Raw genomic sequence first — 19,243 nt, 5'->3', positions numbered from 1 at the left:
TCCGCCGCCGTTACCTCACTATCAACCAAGAAAGCAACATCTCTTTCAAGGCAAAGAATGATAGACGCTCGTGCCTCAAGATCTAACTCTTCCCAATCCTCGTCCGACATATCAACGTGCTTCTTCTCCTTTCCCGCCAATGCCTTGTGCAACTTTTGAGAAATCAACAAATTTTTCATTTGCATTCTCCAATATGAAAAATCATTCTTCCCATTGAATTTTTCTATCTCATACTTCCCAATCTTCACCATTCCTCTAGTAGACATGATTTACTCACTTGTTTACCGAAAATAAATCACAAAAGTTCACTTGGGAATTTTCACAAACACCTTGTGCACAACAAAGTTCAAGCAACTCACCACAAAATCGAAGCTTAACCACCTTGATTTTGGAAGGAGCTCTGATACCAAATTGTTGGGAAAACACCTCCGAATGAATGCCCAAAGATCTAACTAAGTTGGCAAAGTGAAAATTTCCAAAACACTTGAAGAACAAAAAAATGAGGAAGAAATGAATCCAATGGAATATATGATAATCAATGTGTTTGGATTACTTGAACAAGCCTCAAGTTAATCCCCAAGAAAGAAAATACCTTTGAGTTTATACCCAAGATGAACACCTTCAACTTGTAAAATTCTCTCCAAAGTTTTCTCTCTTTTCTCTCTAGGTCTTGGGTTGTGAATGTTATGTTATATGAAAGAGGGAAAAAATGCATATATATATACATGCCGGGGCGCCTAGGCGCCATGGAAGTGGCGCCTAGGCGCCAATATTCTGCTTCCCTTCTGCATTCGGGGCGCCTAGGCGCTACTTGCCTTCTCTTCCCTTTCTTCTCTTCTTGCTTCCCTCCTTTTCACAGGGTCCTTTGAGTTTCCAACATTGTTGGCAATCCTGTGTCGTTTTTATTTCCACCTGGTACTGTGAAAGCTGTTGTGAACATTACAGCAGCAATTAGAGTGCCCACTATCATGCTTGATGTTGCTGTGTTTTTCATCCAGTTTTCTGCTTCTTTGGCTAATTTCTTGTGTTCATCTCTGAATACCATTTCGGGGGTTTTGTTGAACTCATTTTTTTCCTCTTTGAGTTTGGGTTGTACTATGTTCTCGACTTCCTGTGTATTGGAAGAAACAACATAAGATGATGAATCAAAATTTTGGATAAGATAGATCAACGTAGCATTAGAGTAGATAAAATGTCATGAATTCCAATTTCGCCTCTTAATATGGAATAAAAAAACTATACGATATGGTCAGTCTCTTGAGACTCCATTTTGGGATGAAATCATGTGCACAATTTTTCATAAATAGAGGGTGACACGACTTGAACTCGGGACCATTACCTAATTCGTACCATATTATATTACCTCATCTAAAGTTTAAATTTTTAGAAACAAGACGAACTTATTTATGTGAATTACGTCTTTAATAATTGTTACCTATTTATGAAAATTGTACATGTATTGCAGAGAGAGAACATTTAGCCCTTCGCTATTATTTTGAAAAAATGATGTTTTGAATAGTGTTTTTGGAGAATGTATAATTAGAAAGTAGGAAAAGTTTTGGGTTTAAGTGCAAATTATTTTATTGTACGAATGTATGGGTGAAAATAATATGAACATTAAAAAATTTTATTTTAAAAGGAGACAAACATGGACTTGATATAAAATTGAATAAATAAGTATATGATATCTTTCAATAATTTAAACTTTAGATATGATAGCTCGAAAAAAATCACAATGGGATACACACATGTGCGCACGCACACACACACATACACGCGCTCGGCCGGGCACACATCATTACCTTAAACCATTGCAGTTCCCTTTGCATTTGTAGGGCTTCTCCAGATACCCTCTCAAGTTGAGACGGAGGAGATAATTTTGCAGCAAGCTGTAAAAAATTGTTCTTAAAAATATCATGCTTCTTTGCAATTATACTCTTCCTTGCTCCTAAATCAAATATAAGGCTATAAATCTCCTCTTGACGCAAAGCAATTGCGTGCGAAAAAATTGTTTTCCCATTTTTATCCTTTTTCCTTATAATTTCAGGATTCCATTTAATCATTTCTTTTATAAATTCAAGAATTCCATGTTGTATGGCATCATATATTATTTGATCAATGTGCATTTTTTCGAGCTGTGATTTGCTCGGTTGTGGCATTTCTTCAAACACGACACTTAGGAATTTCGCAACTTCAACATGGACTAACTTCCTCTGATATATGTAATTTATCTCTGGAACTGAAAATTAAGAAAACTAATGTTAAATAGCCCATCATATGTAATAGATTTCCAATACGTAGCAGAAATTTTATATATGGGAAGATAATACATACCAAAGAGTTGCAATATCCCCCAACCGAATTTGCGCACCAAAGCTGCAAAACAAGACTTTACTTAGAGGTGTCGAAATGTACTGGGTTATAAAAGCCTAATGCCACTTAATGAAAGCACAGACGGACCCATCATAGGCCACGACATAGTCAGCCCACTTCGAAGATCCATGGATCCACATGTTCAAAATAAATTAAAAATGATTTTGACCCAGGATGGACTGGCCTAGCTGAGCCAGGGTTAGTCCAGGAGTCATCCTTGCCTGATTTGTACCTCTAAAACTAAATTTAGGATGTATGAAGAAGACTTGAACAAGACGAGGAGGAATATGGTGTGATTTGATGTACCTCGCGTTGTTATAGTTAGGCCTCCATGTGCCTTCCCTTCGATCATATCTTCATCGGATGATTCAATTTGAATATTGTGATCATCAATACTACTTGATGTTTGCATTTCTACATGCTCATTGTCATGAGAACCGTGATGACTTTCCCAAGGTGAATGTACTCTTAAACCTTGTGTAAAAAGTCCAGACAAGGAATACTTTTCAAAATGATCATGTTCAACATGTGCATTTATAGCTCGTTTGTTATTTTGTACTAAAATTCAAATTTATCTAAATGTGCTCTTGTGGTACATTGTTTGCGAATGAAATTAATAGGAGAGCATTTGTATACTTACAACTGTAGATGCATCTTTCCCAAAATTTAAGCTTAGTCCCACTATAAAATGCAGAGGGCTTGTGAGCCAATATTCCGAGTGCAAAATTGCCACTAGGATCTGGGGTAACACCCAGCTTTGGGTACCTTTTCAATAGCTTAGAAGCAACATCTACATTAAGAAAACAGCCAGAATCAGGTATCCGTGTCATGGGGATTATGCCTAATCTCAATCACAATCACAACTTTTAGTAAAATGAAATCAGAAAACATATAGCCTCCATTTGAAAAATTAATAAATCAATTTATAAAGAGTAATACTAGTTGGTCCCATAGATAATAATGAATAGTAGTTATGAATTGTGGCTGAAATTAATATCTGATATTGACTAATTTTATATGTGCATTAATATAAGGTTGATCTGCAATTGATGGACTCAACGCAGGGTGTGATTATACTTTTCACATTATGCGTTCACTTACCATAAATTTCAGCTGTAATAAGACAATTAAGTAGTGTGGCTCCATTATCACCCTTTTCAGGACTTAGCTCATGTTTTGGCATCACTCTGTATAAATAACGAACCATGTCCTTTTGTCCATACAATGCGGCCACAATCACAGGAAGTTGCCCGTCTTCATGATCTACACTTGCAATTCTAACTAAATTTTTGTTCTTAATCATCATTGTCTTAGCCAGCTTCTTCGCACCACAGATCGCAGCAAGAGACAATGTCGTAGCACCATGATCATTTATCATTTGTAAGTCATCCGCGTTCATCAAATCTACAAGTTTTTCTGCAATTGCAATTTTTCCAAACAAAATTGCAATGTGCAGAGCTGTATCGTCGTGTAATGTAACTCTTGCCCTAATGGCATCTGGCTTCAGCTGAAGGAAAACTTCTGCATGATTCAAGTTACCTTCTTCAATTGCCTTGTATAAGGACTTGTAATCAAGGTACTCTCCCAACCCTGCAAACAATGAATTCAACCTGTATGTGAGGTGTTGTGTCAAATACAAAGATCGAATAAATAAAAGGGAAAATTTGCTCGACTTCATTGTTCTTGTGGAAGAATGTCTCACTTAAAATTTCTAGATAGCTACCCAAGTTTGCATGACAATGTGATGGAGATTTGAATTGTTTCGGTCTTTGAGAATTGAGTGTGCAACTGTAATGAAAGGTTGATGACTAACTTACTCATTTTTAACGATTGAGAACCAATATTTCAATTTCACGTTTCTTCTAATATGATAAGATTTTAGACAAGCTAGTTTCTCACAAAGATTGATACATTACCATTATCTTCAATTGGAATTTCTTTAACATAATCTAAGACTGGCACTGGCTGTTGTGCCTTTCCCGAAGCTCTCTCAGCCAAATGAGTCCATGCATATTGAGCAGAAATGTGGGGATCTTTAAACTTAGAAAATAGTGCTAGTCCACATGAAAGTTGAATTGCATGCAAAGCCAGAGAATTCTTTTTCTTCCATTCTTCATGCACTTGTTTATTTGTCATATCTGGTTCAATCTCCTGACCAGAGACAACACTCCAAAGCCCATTCCCAACCAAATAATTTTTCAAGCAATTTTTCCAAGATTCAATGTTATCCTCAGTGAGCTCCTCTGGCACAATTCCCAAACCTGCTAGATTATGCTTTTTATCTGTTCACCAATCAAAATGAAAAATCAGCGAAAAACTTAAAACAGAAGAAAAGAAAGTTTGATGACTAAATGAAACAATGCTATAAGTTGGGTGACAAACAATGTTTTCAAACTGGTCGAGAAAGTTGAAGTGCCTGGCATTGTAAGGGGACCACAGAAAAATAATACATTCTGGGTTACTTCAGGAGTTTTATTCAAAGCATAAAACTAGCAATTCTATAATAGAACTCGAGACAAAAAAGAAACTTTAGAAAAAACCACAGACCCAACAAACAATGCAAAGTAAATTAAAATCATCTTACTTGACTTTAATTTTGTCATCTTCTTTCACTGGGATAACACTTGTAAGTATGCTATGAGCATCAAGAAGGGCAATCAGACTTTATAGATGCATAATATAGAATTACTCTATGCTTAAGTAAGGTACATTATTTTATTTTTTTTACTTTTACCTTTTGTCTTCTCTCTCTCTCTTTTTCTTCTTTGCTGTCCAGGAACTGGTGTATTCCAAGCAATTGTTCTCAACTTCTTGGAGGGCCAACAATGTGCTGCACATTGTGAAGACAAACAAAATTTACAAAAAAAATTTGGAAACCAATAATGTTCCTAATTAAAATGATTTCAAATTTCCTCCTTTTTTTCTTTTTAATTAAATTAACCACGAGAAAGTAAAAGTATTTACGTGAAAATAAAAATAAAATAAAAATTTAAGAGGAAAACATGTAACCTAACTTTGGATTAATTAATTTTCTGATAAGTTAAATCTCAAATCTTTAAGATACGCAAATAAAAATCAAAGTGTAAGAGATTATGCTACACCTCTTAATAAGTTTTGTAGCGGGCGAGTGAAATAAGCAACAGCCTGGAAAATTTATGTAATTTGCACTAAATAAAATATTTTTTTTATCTAATTTAAATAGTTGTAAAAACAACACTTTATTAATAAATTTTTTCCATAACTCATTTTTAATCACATTCTCCCAATAATATAATTTTACATGGATACTCTTTATCCCCACAATCTTCACAAATAATCATTATTACAAAATTCATTTTTCACAAAAAATGGAGCTCAAACCGAGCCTCAAACCATGTTGGCAGGACAACATTGAAGCAAGGTGGCCCAACTTTTTTAAATGAACTTAAGCACTTCGATATTATAATGTTTGCTTAATTGGGCCAAATCATAATCGGCCTAGTGCTAAGCATCAAAGGGAAAAGTCATGTCTATTAGGAAAAAAATTCATATTTAAGGTAGTTATAATACACAATTTCAAAATTAAGAAAATAATTTTAAAGTTTCAAAAATTATGTCTTAATTAAGATTAATTAATTAAATAATACATTAAAAAATATTGTATTAATTAAATATATTAATATCACAATATTGTACAATTTACAATAGTAGTTACAAATTTTATGGATTCAGAACTTATTTTTTGGTTACAATTATCAAATTAATTGATCGCGTAATATTTATTAGTCACAAATCACAAATTTTTTATGTCACAATTTATTTTATCGATCATGAATTATCAAGTTACTAGGTCACGTATTATTTCTCGATCACAATTCACAAATTTTACAGGTCACAACATATTTTACAATCACATAATTTTATTATCAACATACCTTGGTTATCAAGTTTCCTTTATAATTTGAATCCCAATCGTATTGGAACAATGGACAAGGCGATTTAGTTCTATATACATAAATCTAATGGGCCGTGAAAGTACATACATATACCAATACAGCTTCCATTATTGGTGCCACAAATGAAGTGCAACCAGGTTTTGGAGAAGATCAGAGAGAAGAGCTCAGAGTTAAAAGCTTGTAGATCAAGACAGTAACTATTATTGGATGGGTTGGAAGCTTGCAAATCAATCAACCTCAAGTAAGAAGATAAAGAAATTTATTGCTTGGAATAGGTGTAAATTCTAAACACTTATGTGGCAATTGATTAGAAATGCGACACATAGCAATCTAGTAAAGATCTCGTCCATTAAACTTATTTTGATACCCCCCCCCCAAATCCTAATGGACCAGCGTAGGTCTAGAATTGTTTATGTTGTAATTCTAATTCTTGATTTATTGCATGATTTTATAGTTGAGTGATTCCTAGATTTGTTCTATGCGCTTATTTGAATGATTGCATTTATTTATGGATGAATGAGTGTATGTACGATTAATGAATGAAATAATAATCAATTTTTTTCCTAGCTATTAAAATGAGGCAAAAGGGAAACGATTTTGTTAGGTGACGTTTGTTAGAACAAGCACATAAGCTCTAATTTAATAAAGGCGAAATAGAATTCATCAATGGCATGTGGCTAAAAGAGAAGTACTTCAACAAGTTGAATTCTTATTAAAAAAAACACCATGGATACATTGACATTTAAAATGACAGAAACCAAAATGAACAAACAACAAATTTTGGGCGCCACATTCAGTATTACCATATAGCATGACTGATAATATTATTTTTCTTCCTCAATAGTATCAAATGCTATTTATTCAACCATACGCTCGAAACATAGCAAAACAGGATTTCTTCTTAGGTTTATCAAATATCCCGCCTACATAAGTCCGAATTGTCATCTCAATCAAAAGAGGAAACTGCAAGATGGAGAAAATTGCTATCGGAATTGTTGAGAGGATGATGATCGGAATGGTAACCCAAGACAACTTCTCATGCAGAATCAAATACAATGCAGAACCAAAGGATGCCATCATGGTAACAATCGAAAAGAACAGACACGTTAATCCAATTATTAATTTCTTAGGTAAGGACTTGAGAAAATCTTCTTCTGCATAACGCGCCGTAAGAATTCCTAAGAACATCAATAGCGACGTAGTCGAACTGAACATCGACAAGGCATTTGAAATCATGAAAATCAAGAATGGAGTTCTTTGTGTTTCCAGCATTGTCGGCAATCCTGTCTCGTTTCTATTACCACCTGGTATTGTGAAAGCTGTTGTGAACATTACAACAGCAATTAGAGTGCCTACTATCATGCATGATGTTGCTGTGCTTTTCATCCAGTCCTCTGCTACTTTGACTAATTTCTCGTGTTCATCAGTGAATAACATTTTGGGTGTTTTGTTGATCGCATTTTTTTCCTCTTTAAGTTTGGGTTGTACTATGCTCTCGACTTCCTGTGTATCAAAAGAAACAACATAAGATGATGAAAATTAGGATGCACTGACTCGAATAACAATCACAATGGGATACACAAATACATTACCTTAAACCATTGCAGTTCCCTTTGCATTTGTAGGGCTGCTCCAGATACCTTCTCAAGTTGAGAAGGAGGAGACAATTTTGCAGCAAGATGTAAATGACTGTTCTTAAAAATATCACGCTTCTTTGTAATTATCCTCTTCTCTGTTCCTAAATCAAATATAAGGCTGTAAATCTTCTCCTGACGCAAAACAATTGCGTGTGAAAAAATTGTTCTCCTCTTTTTATCTCTTCTCCATATAATTTCAGGTTTATATTCAATCACTTCTTTTATAAATTCATGAATTCCATGCTTTATGGCATCATATATAATTGTATCCATGTCCATTTCGTCGAGCTCTGATTTGTTCAGACGATGCACTTCTTTAAACACGACAATTAGGAGATTTGCAACTTCAACATGGACTAACTTCCTCTCGTGTATGTAATTGATCCTTGGAGCTGAAAATTTAAGAAAAAATTCAATTCATGTGTAGCAGAAATAATATACAAATAGGAAGATACTTACCGAGGAATTTCAATATCCGCCAACCTAATTTGCGCCCCAATTCTAGAACTGCAAAACAAGAATTGACTTAGAGGTATCAAAATGTGCCTTAACCCATGAAAGCACAACCGGGTCCATCACAGGCCATGGCATGGTCAGCCCACATCTACATTTGGATGGGCTCAACTGCGAAGGAACATGGGTTCACATGTTCAAAATAAATTTAGAAAAAGACTTGGGCCTGAGATGGACTGGCCGAGCAGAGCCAGGGGTGGTCCACGAGTCAATCATGGCCTGATTTATACTCTAAACTAAATTTAGGTGCGTGAAGAAGACCTGAACAAGAAGGGAAGGGACTATTTGATGTAACTTGAGTAGTCATAGTTAGGCCACCGTGTGCATCTTCGTCGCTTGATTCAAAAATTTGAATGTTGTGATCATGACTAGTACTTGATGTTTGCATTTCTACATGCTCCTTTTCATGGGACCCATGATGACTGTCCCAAGGTGTATGTACTCTTATACCTTGTGTAAAATATTCAAAATACTTTTCAAAACGATCAACGTTCAACATGTGTATTTATATTTTTATATTGTACTAGACAGTATGAAAAGGAAACTAAAATTTATCTAAATGTACCTTCGTGGTAATTGTTTGTGAATGAAATTAATAGGAGAGCATTTATATACTTACAATGGTAGATCCATCTTTCCCAGAAAGTAAGCTCAGTCCCACTAAGAAATGCTGAAGGCTTGTGAACCAATATTTTGAGAGTGGAATTGCCACTTTGATCTTGGGTAACACCCAGCTTTGGATACTTTTTCAATAGCATAGAAGCAACATCTACAATAAGAAAACAATGAGAATTCGGTATCCATATCATATGGATTAAGCCTTAATCTCAATCATGACTGAAACTTACAGTAAACCAAAATAAAAAAAAACAAAAAAACAAAAAAAAACAAAAAGCCTATGTCTGGCAAAATTTATGATCAATTTATAATGAAGAATAGTAGTAAATTCCACAAAATTTGTGGATAGTAATGAGTAGTAATTATGAATATACATTTGAAATTAATGTTTCACTTTGACTGAAATTGTGAACAATTTATAAATTGTATTCAAATAGTGATTTTGAGTGCTGCACACACTCAAAGTGAGAACTATGTCTTCACTACTGTGAAACAAAATGGCCACCTAAAATATGAAGTATATATGCATGGGTATTAGGTTTATTTTCAATTAACAGAATTATCCAAGAGTGTGATTAGACTTCACACATTATACATTCACATACCATAAATTTCAGCAGTAATAAGGCGAGTGAGTAGTGTTACTCAGTTTTCACCCTTTTCGGGACTCAGCTCATCTTTTGGTGTCACTTTGTATAAATAACGAACCATTTTTTCTTGTCCATACGATGCAGCTACAATAACAGGAAGACGCCCATCTTCATGACCTTTAGTTACTATTGTAACTAATTTTTTGTTCTTACTTATCATTTTTTCTGCCAGTTTGTTCTTGCCACAGATTGCTGCAAGAGATAAGGCAGTAGCTCCATAACCATTTGTCAGTTCTAAGTCTTGTGGCTCCATCGATTTTACAAGTTTTTCTGCAATTTCAGTTTGTCCAGACAAAGTTGCAATGTGCAGAGCTGTCTCTTTGTGTGCTGAAACTCTTGCATTAAATGGCAGTTCGTTCCGCTGAAAGAATTCATCAGTAGCATGCCAATTACCTTCTTTAATTGCCTTGTACAATGGCCTGTAATCAAGGTTCTCGCTCGACCCTGCAAATAATGAAGTCGACCTGTATGTAAGGTGGTTGTATTGAATACAGAGTTCATATAAAAAAAAAAAAAGGTAAGATTGGCACCACCACATTGTTCTTGTGAAGGAATATCTCACTTAAAATTTATAGATAACTACCCAGGTTTGCATGACAATTTAACGAAGATTTGAATGGTTTCTCTGAACTGATTGTGCAACTGCAATAGAAGGTTGATAACTCGCTCATTTTTAATGAATGAGAACCAATAGTGCAATTTCATGTTTCTTATAACAATATGAGATTTTAGACGAACTAATGCATCACAAGGATTGATACATTACCATTGTCTTTGTCATAACTTTCTTCGTCATCGTCCCAATCTCTCTCATGAGTCAAATGAACCCATACATCGTGAGCAGAAATGTATCCTTTAAACTCAGAGTACATTGCTGATCTACATGAAAGTTGAATTGCATGCAGAGCCAAAGCATTCTTTTTCTTCCATTTTTCAAGCTCTTGTTTGTTTTTCTTATCTGGTTTAGTCTTCTTACCAGAGACAATACCCCAAAGTCCATTCCCAACAAAATAATTTTTCAAGCAATTTTTCCAATTTTCAAAATTCTCCTCAGTTAGCTCCTCCTGCACAATTCCCAGACCCGCTAGATTAAGCTTTATGTTATCTGTTCGCCAATCAAAAATGAAAGTTCAATGACAAACTTAAAGCAAAAGAAAAAAAAAAAAGTTTGATGACTAAATAAAACAATGCTATAAGTTGGGTGGCAAACAATTTTGGTATTAAAATAAAAATAAAAATACCAAGACATTGTACATACATACACTAACAGTCAAGAAAAACTACAGTTCCCAACAGTGTAAAGGAACCACAAAAAGTAATATATACTTCGTTGCTTCAAGAGTTACATTCAAAGCTTAATATCAATGATGCTAGTTGAACTAGCAATTAAATAATAGAGCTCAAGAAGATAAGGAAACTGGAGACATCAAACACAAAAAATAAAAATAAACATAAATAATAATAATAACACAAATAAGTTAAAGCAGCTTACTCGACTCTAATTCTGTCATTTTCTCTAGCGAGGAAGTCAATTGTAAATATGCTATGATCATCAAGAAGGGCAAGTAGTATTTATAGATGAACTAAATAGTATTACTCTATGATTAAGTAAGGTACATTATTTTATTTTTTCACTTTTACTTTTTGTCATTTCTGTCTCTCTTTTTTTATTCTTTTTTGCTGTCCACAGAACTCATGTATTCCTAAGAAATTATTCTCAACTTCTTGGAGGGCCAACAATGTGCAACACATTTTGTAGACCCATTTTTTCTTTTTAATTAAATTACCATGACAAAGTAAAAGTATTTATTTACTGAAAATAAAAATAAAATACAAATTTAGGAAGAAGACATGTAACCTATCTTCGGACTAATTAATTTTCTGATGGGTAAAATCTCAAATCTTTCAGATATATATATACAAATAATACTCAAAGTACAAGGGATTATGCCACACCTCTTAATATGTTTTATAAAGTGTTCGAGCGAAATAAGAACATTTACACAATAGCATGGAAAGTTTATATAATTTGCTCTAAATAAAATGTTATTTAGATAAATTACATAAGTGGGTCATCTTTAAATGGGTCAAAAGTTTATAGGGCCCACTGTCTAGCAACCATTTAGCTGAAATCTCACAAGATAATAGTAGTTTGGGCCAACTTCTTTAAATGAAATGGAAATTACACCACCTACCCAATATTTAAAAAATATTCAAAAAATACGTATTAAATTTTTTTATCCCACAATTACTACAAAAATATAAGTAAATATGAAATGTGAAAACAACCCAATTTCTAGTGGTATTAAATATGGCAACTAAGTTTACTCCACTAAACGTGCTCTTCCTATACTTTGACAAATATCAAAATCTGCAATGGTTGCCCTTTCAATTTCTATGAATATCTATTATTGGAAGAAGGCTCCAGCAAAGAAATCCCAAAATCATCCCAAAGATTAATCCTATACAGATGTACAGCAAACACCATAACCTATAATATCATTCAAGAAATCAATTTCAAGATCATCATGTTCCCGTGATTAGGGCTATGTAGTTCACACATAATAGTGATGATAAATGCTTGGCAAGCCAGCACTGCTGATCGAATTGGAATGGTCAAGCCTCTTGTGAAGATTGTTACTGACGTTCCTCTTTTATATTGTAGCATGGGTGCAATCCCACACAATGAACTGAACTGAATGCTACATTTGGAAGTATTCTTCATTATTCTCCCCGTTTTCTTGGGATGAAAACATAGAGACATTCCAAATAAAATTCCATGAACTTTCACAATTGCAGCTATAGAGATAGTACACAATGATATGCAACAGTCATACATTCTTCACAATCAATTAGATAAGATATACAGATTTCCAAGAAAAATCATATGACGTGATCTAAGATCCAAATAATCCACAATCATTTCTAGTTATTACAACTAGTAGAGATACAAAATCGCATACATGAAATCAGATACGTAGGTGGAAATATAAAAAGTAAAATGTTAACATTTATATTATTTCCTGAAAGACATATGATATTCACAAAAAACGTATGATTGATTCATGTATCCTGGAAGGCATCTGCTTCAAAACACTGGTTGTCCCTATAGCTTCCAGGTTATGTGTTATTTTAACTTAACGTAGGAACGGAGTGATTGATTATTTGTAGCCATATCACCACCTACATCATATTCTATTTTGAGATCAGCCACCCTCTTATGAGTGCTCAATTTCGCTGAAATTGTCCACCTATTTGCAACCAATAATAACCAGAATTCCAGATGTATCAGTATTGCATGTAATGAAAACGTTAACTGAATCGACAACAGCATAAGATTTCTGTCACAGAAAGGTATGTTAATCAGAAGCACAATTAAACATAAAATCTTGCTTTGGGAGGAGGAGAATGAATAAACCAACCAGAAACATTGCAATCTTATATGCATCAAGATAACACAAATTCTGATGATAGATAACAGTACAAAGAATGTTCTTGAGCCTAGAAATTTTACCAGAGGACATTACAGTCAATTATTAGCAAGAATCTATGTGATGTGTTGAATTAATTTTAAAAAACCCATATATGAAACGCACTAAAATGATGAGAGTATGTGTCTGTACCCAATTCAAAGAATTCAGATCTAGGGTAGTAGTGGCGAGTCCATGATTTTGAGTTAGCATTGGCGATCATTGATTGTCGACCATCAGCCGCAATAAAGTATTAAAAGCTCGTTTGATGTCCTTTTTTTTTATAGCAAAAAATGCTTTTTGAAATAGTGATTTCATGGAGAACGTGAAGTTAAAAATAAGGAAAAAGTTATGAATTTGGGTGTAATATTATTTTATTGAAGAATGTATGGTTAAAAATAAGATAGATAAAAATGTATTTTGAAAAAAATGAAAATAAAACAAGGCCAAAAATTTGAATATAACAATTATTTTGTTCATATTGAATATATATAATTTTATTATAAGAATAAATCGTATATTCATCAAATGACATTGTTGCCAAGTTTCGTATAATTTAAAGGAAAGGCATGATTTGAAATCTTTATAATTTTATTAAACCCAATAAATGTAGTATATATTATTTTGTTGAATTAAGTTTCAAAAACCAAGTATGCCAGAGTGGTCAGGTGTTCAATGATTAGAATAGGAGCCCACGGTTCGAATCTTATCCAAATCTTTCCTATAGCATTAATTTTGGTAGAAATTGTAAAACTAAAAAATTTGCACATTTAATTGGTTGTGAAGAGATTCGAAACCGAGACCTACAAAACATAAGTATGAGCCCCAACCATTTTGGCCAGAGGGGAAATTTAAAAGAAGAAAGAATTATCAGTAATATAAGCTAAAACCTTAATCTATTGTCAACCAAAAAAGAAACAATTGCTTTCGGTGGATCCAGCTAGGGCGGCCACTACCTAGATCCACCACTGCAGGGTAGATTGAGTTTCCAAACTACGGCAAGTTTATGTTATTATATCCAAAAACAACCACAGTTATATATCACGTCCAATAACATTACCGTTTCATCAAAATGCAAATTATATAAAATAATTGACAAAAACCAAAAGATAAGAAACGTGATGAAGTCGATTTTGAATTTGTGTATTTCTCGCAGTTGTACAATGACCATTTTTGTCGAATTCCAGAATCTTGTTCACGAGAAAAGTAATTGAATTTGAATTTTTCATATCCATTGCAATTACAATTTAATGAGTGTAATGTATGCAGATTTAAATTTCAATTACAAAAGAATAAAAGAGAAAGTTTTTAAACAGTATTATTTGTATATTTATTTATGTTATACAGTATATTATAAATATATTATCATATAATAGTATATACTGGAATATTTTTTTCTTTATGGGTATATATGATTTCACTTAAGGCATTATACTGTTGATTTAATTGAGCCTAATAATGATGGAGCAATTTATTGTGGAGCAAATTAGGCCCAATGCTCTAAAAAATTAACTAATTTGATTAATATCCTATTAATTAAATAATTAAATGATTTCATCACGTATTTAATACATTCTAAAACTATCAAACCCACCCCTCCCACTCCCCACCCCCCAAACCATCGGTCCCAATTTTCAAAAAGCTCCCAAAGGAAACCCTCTCACCCAATCAATGTCATTGTGTTGCTACACCCGAATCGAAATTCAAACTTGAAGAATTTCAGACTTCATTGCTTGAGGTTTTGGAGGAAAAACAGTCGGTGATTGGTGAAAGTGAAGAATTCGACTATGGAAGCTCAATTGTTGGTGATCACAGTGATTGTGACGAAGACTTGGAGGATGTATAGAGTACTTAGATGGATGAGGAATTTAGTGGTGGCTACTGCGGTCGATAAGGCATTGAATGAGTTGCAATTGCACCTTTTTGACTAATTCTGTGCACTTTTTAGTACGTTTTCACTTTGATCCTTTGGGAGTTGAAAATGCCAAATTTTAATTGCTTCATATGATAAGAAATGAACAAATACCACTACAATTATTATGGTATATATACACTTGTTACTTACATGAGTGAAATGGTGGGAAGAAGAAGCGGAGAATAGAAGGAAAAGCTACATAAATAAGTAGGAAAAAAAAAAGTTGCAAAAATGGTGATTCAGAGGATGGAAATCTGCACACAAGTATTGAAGTTTGCAATTCAATTTGTTATCATTTTTGTAGATGCATTTGGCACTATTATATATATCAAACTACAAATTTATTAAATCACATGGTTCCTTCTGTGGTGTAAATTGATATTCCCCATTTTTCTTGCTCCATTTCTATATCGGAGGAGTTTTTTTTTCACTTTTTTAAATTCGTCACCTTTTAATTTTTTGTCACTTTTTTGAATACGTGTACGTTTTTTTTTAATTTGTGCCACTTTTTTAAATTCGTCACTTTTTTAAATTTCTGTCACTTTTTTGAATTTTTATCACTTTTTTTTTTCAAATTTGTATCACCTTCTTTTTTAGCATTTGTCCCTTTTTTCAATCTGTTTTTTTTTTTTTTATTTCTATCACATTTTTTAGTGACAAACATCACTTTTTAATAAAATTAACATTGTATGTTATTTTTTTAATAAAAAAGTGATACAAAATTTTTAAAAGTGGCATTGTGTCACTTTTTAATTTTACACAATATTTTTTATTTCCAAAAAAATTTTCATATGATTTTTCAAAACATCCCTAATTTTAAGGATATTTTTGTAAGTTGCCCTTTATTGTGGATAGTTGGCCCAATGAGTCTAATTGAAGGTGAATTGAGAAAAGGGCCACCGTTGTTAGTGATGGAAAACTTGGGTCTAATAGACAAGATAAATTTATGAGGAATTAGTGGCTTACCGGCCAATTTTTCAAACTGGCCTTTGACTAATGAAAAAAAAAAAAGGCAAAATTATAAAAAACAGTGAAAACCAAAAAAAAAACGAAGAGATTCCCAATTTTACCCTCACTTGAAAACGAAGCAAAGCCGAAGGAGACGGGAAAATACTGTAGCACAGTCGACCCAGTCACCGGCAAATAAGGAAAAACAGGAGACCCACTTGGCCAAAATCCCTCTGAAGAAGGTAAGAAATTTATACCAAAAAAAACCATGTTTATATTTTTATTTTTGGAAAAAAGTATGATTTTCTACATATTTCTTGAGAAATTCATGTGTAAATGTGGAATTTTGGGTTGATATTACTTGGGAAGGAGTGAAGATCGCCGGAAATGGAGTTTTCCGACGATCTCCTCATCGCAAACTGCCGTAAATGGCGACTGGGCGCCGTCTGGGCGCTCCCAGCCGCCCCCGACGCCCAGACGGCCCAGTTAACTGGGCCGCCGTCTGGGCGTCATCCCCAGTCAACTGGGCAACCCAGTTGATTGGGCCACCTGGGCACAGTAGTAACCAACCCAGTTGACTGGGCGCTCTGCCCAACTGGGTGCCCAGTCAATCGGGTCAACTGGGCCGGTCTGGCCCAGTTGACCCAGTTGACTGGGCCCTTTTTTTTATTTTTTTTCTTCTGGCCCAGTTGACTGGGCCGTTTTAAATTTTTTTTTTCCGGTTATTATTGAAGTTAATTAAATAATTATTAATGGCTTATTGTGTTATCTAATATGTAATTATTTATTTGAATTGGTTAATTTGAATGTTTATTATGTATTTAAAATTATTAGTAAATATAAGATGTAAATGTTATATTATTTATCGAAATATTTATTAGTTGCTAATTTAGATTAATTAATTATTTTATATTAAGTAATAGTAAAAAAATTAAAAGAAATAATATAATATTAAATAATGAATATATCTAAAGAATTGAAAAAAATATTTAAACATTTGTAAAATAATAAAAATAAGCAATTAAATTTGAAAAGTAAATTAGCAAAAAAAACTAAATTAGAAAAGAATTAAAAATAGTATTTAAACATTCATTAAAATTAAAAAAGTAAATTAAGTGTTAGAAAAATAATTAAAATATTAAAATAAGCATTTAAAAACAAGTGTTACTAAATTAATTTTAAAAAATGAAATATTAAATAAGATATATATAAAGAATTTAAATACATAATTAAACATTTGTAAATAATTAAAATAAGTTTTAAAACTTCATTAAAAATAAATAAGTAAATTAACTGTTAGAAAAAAAATTAAAATAAGCAATTAAAATATCAAAATAAGTGATAGTAAAATAATTAAAGAAATAATTAAATATTAAATAATATATATATATATATATATATATAAACATTTGTAAAAAAAAAAAAAAAGGAATACGCAATTAAATTTTGAAAATTAAAATATCAATCAAATAATTTTTTTGCAAGGCAATTAAAATAAAATTGTAAATATGAAATAAGCATTATGCGTAAAGAATTAAAATTAGTATTTAAACATTCGTTAAAATTAAAAAAGTAAATTAAGTGTTAGAAAAATAATTAAAATATTAAAATAAGCATTTAAAATCAAGTGTTACTAAATTAATTTTAAAAAATGAAATATTAAATAAGATATATATAAAGAATTTAAATACATAATTAAACATTTGTAAATAATTAAAATAAGTTTTAAAACTTCATTAAAAATAAATAAGTAAATTAACTGTTAGAAAAAAAAAATTAAAATAAGCAATTAAAAAAAATAAGCAATTAAATTAGGAAATTAAAATATTAATCAAATTAATTATTTGCAAAGCAATTAAAATAAATTATTAAATATTAAATAAGTAATATACATAAAGAATTAAAATTAGTATTTAAACATTAATAAAAAATAAACAATTAAATCAGGTATTAGTAAAATAATTAAAATAAGTAATTAAAATAATTAATTAAATATTGTAAAAGTAATATACATAAAGAATTTGAATAAATATTTAAACATTAGTAAAATAATAAAAATAAGCAATTAAATTAGAAAATTAAAATATTAATCAAATTAATTATTTGCAAAACAATTAAAATAAATTATTAAGTATTAAATAAGTAGTATACATAAAGAATTAAAATAAGTATTTAAACATTAATAAAAATTAAATAATTAAATTAGGTATTAGTAAAATAGTTAAAATAAATAATTAAAATATTAAAATAAACGATCAAATAAGTGTTAGTAAAGTAATTAAAATAAATATTTAAATATTAAATAAGTAATATATATAAAGAATTTAAATAAATATTTAAATATTAGTAAAATAATTAAATTAAGCAATTAAAGTAGGAAATTAAAATATTAATCAAATTAGCAATTAAGTATACGGAAAATATTAATTTATGTTCATTTCCTTTATTCCGTTATCTGTTGATTATTACATATAGTAGTAGTGTGTTAGTTTATTTTTGTAATCTTTTGTTTATCAATTACCTATCAAAAAAAATTTTGGTTTACCAATTATCTATTGCAAATGGTTCTAATGTTTGAAATTTTGCAGGATGAAATATCATTTGGATAACGTTGTCAGACAGATTCCTGGTAAAGTTACGTCGAACTGTAACTTTACCAGCTTCACTTTGGTATTAGATTTGCTGGATGACGAGCACACGGACATATTATGTCGTCGTGCTTATGGCCATTTTATTCGTTGTGTGACGTACAGTGGTCTGGACAGTTGCTCGATGCCCTACTATGTCGGTTGCTGAAAGCCAGTTGACGGAGATGCCCTCTATTTTGATCTTAGGGTAAGGTAGCGACATTCTCCATATTTGAGTTTGCCCTCATTACTAGACTGTGATGTACGGACGAAGAAGCGGGGAGGGCCCGTATTCCGAAGAATGGGAGGCTGTTAAATGAATATTTTCGTGGACAGATGACAGTTACTCCAGTGCAGTTGGAAGATGCATTAAGGAGATGCAATCAGATGTCTGATAGGTTGAAGTTGGGCTTGGTGCTTATCATCGAGAGCATACTCCGGTGTCATCACAAGAAGACATCGATTGACATTTTTCATTTGGAGGTTGTTGAGGATATTAATGCCTTCAACAACTACCCATGGGGTTGGAGATGTTTTCTTGATACATTACGCGTGTG

The 19,243-nt window shown here is 32.1% G+C and overlaps 4 protein-coding genes across 5 annotated transcripts; all 4 read right to left on the bottom strand.

Annotated features, from left to right (window-relative positions):
- Positions 1-609: 609 nt before the first annotated feature.
- Positions 610-2,393, bottom strand: LOC111375505 (ankyrin repeat-containing protein ITN1-like). The gene is made up of 3 exons (XM_022998344.1): positions 2,335-2,393; positions 1,803-2,239; positions 610-1,111 (listed from the first exon to the last, which is right to left on the bottom strand). Exons 2-3 carry the CDS (start codon positions 2,157-2,159, stop codon positions 854-856), a joined length of 615 nt encoding a protein of 204 aa, XP_022854112.1. The 5' UTR covers positions 2,160-2,239; positions 2,335-2,393; the 3' UTR covers positions 610-853.
- A 555-nt stretch (positions 2,394-2,948) lies between these two features.
- Positions 2,949-4,796, bottom strand: LOC111370845. The gene is made up of 4 exons (XM_022992744.1): positions 4,769-4,796; positions 4,290-4,655; positions 3,475-3,963; positions 2,949-3,163 (listed from the first exon to the last, which is right to left on the bottom strand). The coding sequence occupies exons 1-4, from the start codon at positions 4,794-4,796 to the stop codon at positions 2,949-2,951; spliced, it is 1,098 nt and encodes a 365-aa protein (XP_022848512.1).
- A 2,304-nt stretch (positions 4,797-7,100) lies between these two features.
- On the bottom strand, positions 7,101-11,269 carry LOC111408379 (ankyrin repeat-containing protein NPR4-like). 2 transcript variants are annotated; one of them, XM_023038150.1, is made up of 8 exons: positions 11,219-11,269; positions 10,493-10,831; positions 9,682-10,170; positions 9,078-9,227; positions 8,753-8,908; positions 8,405-8,452; positions 7,901-8,337; positions 7,101-7,811 (listed from the first exon to the last, which is right to left on the bottom strand). In XM_023038150.1, exons 4-8 carry the CDS (start codon positions 9,214-9,216, stop codon positions 7,170-7,172), a joined length of 1,422 nt encoding a protein of 473 aa, XP_022893918.1. In that variant the 5' UTR covers positions 9,217-9,227; positions 9,682-10,170; positions 10,493-10,831; positions 11,219-11,269; the 3' UTR covers positions 7,101-7,169. The 2 variants fall into 2 exon arrangements, with proteins under 2 accessions (XP_022893918.1, XP_022893915.1); XM_023038147.1 differs by lacking the exons at positions 9,682-10,170; positions 10,493-10,831; positions 11,219-11,269 and having other exon boundaries at positions 9,078-9,276.
- LOC111370838 (alpha-latroinsectotoxin-Lt1a-like) lies at positions 9,722-10,598 on the bottom strand. The gene is made up of 2 exons (XM_022992734.1): positions 10,493-10,598; positions 9,722-10,170 (listed from the first exon to the last, which is right to left on the bottom strand). Exons 1-2 carry the CDS (start codon positions 10,596-10,598, stop codon positions 9,722-9,724), a joined length of 555 nt encoding a protein of 184 aa, XP_022848502.1.
- Positions 11,270-19,243: the final 7,974 nt, after the last annotated feature.

The sequence above is a fragment of the Olea europaea genome, chromosome 2 (genome assembly GCF_002742605.1).
Source record: "Olea europaea var. sylvestris chromosome 2, O_europaea_v1, whole genome shotgun sequence".
NCBI classification, from domain to species: domain Eukaryota; kingdom Viridiplantae; phylum Streptophyta; class Magnoliopsida; order Lamiales; family Oleaceae; genus Olea; species Olea europaea.
This window is presented reverse-complemented; position numbering and strand designations above follow the sequence as displayed.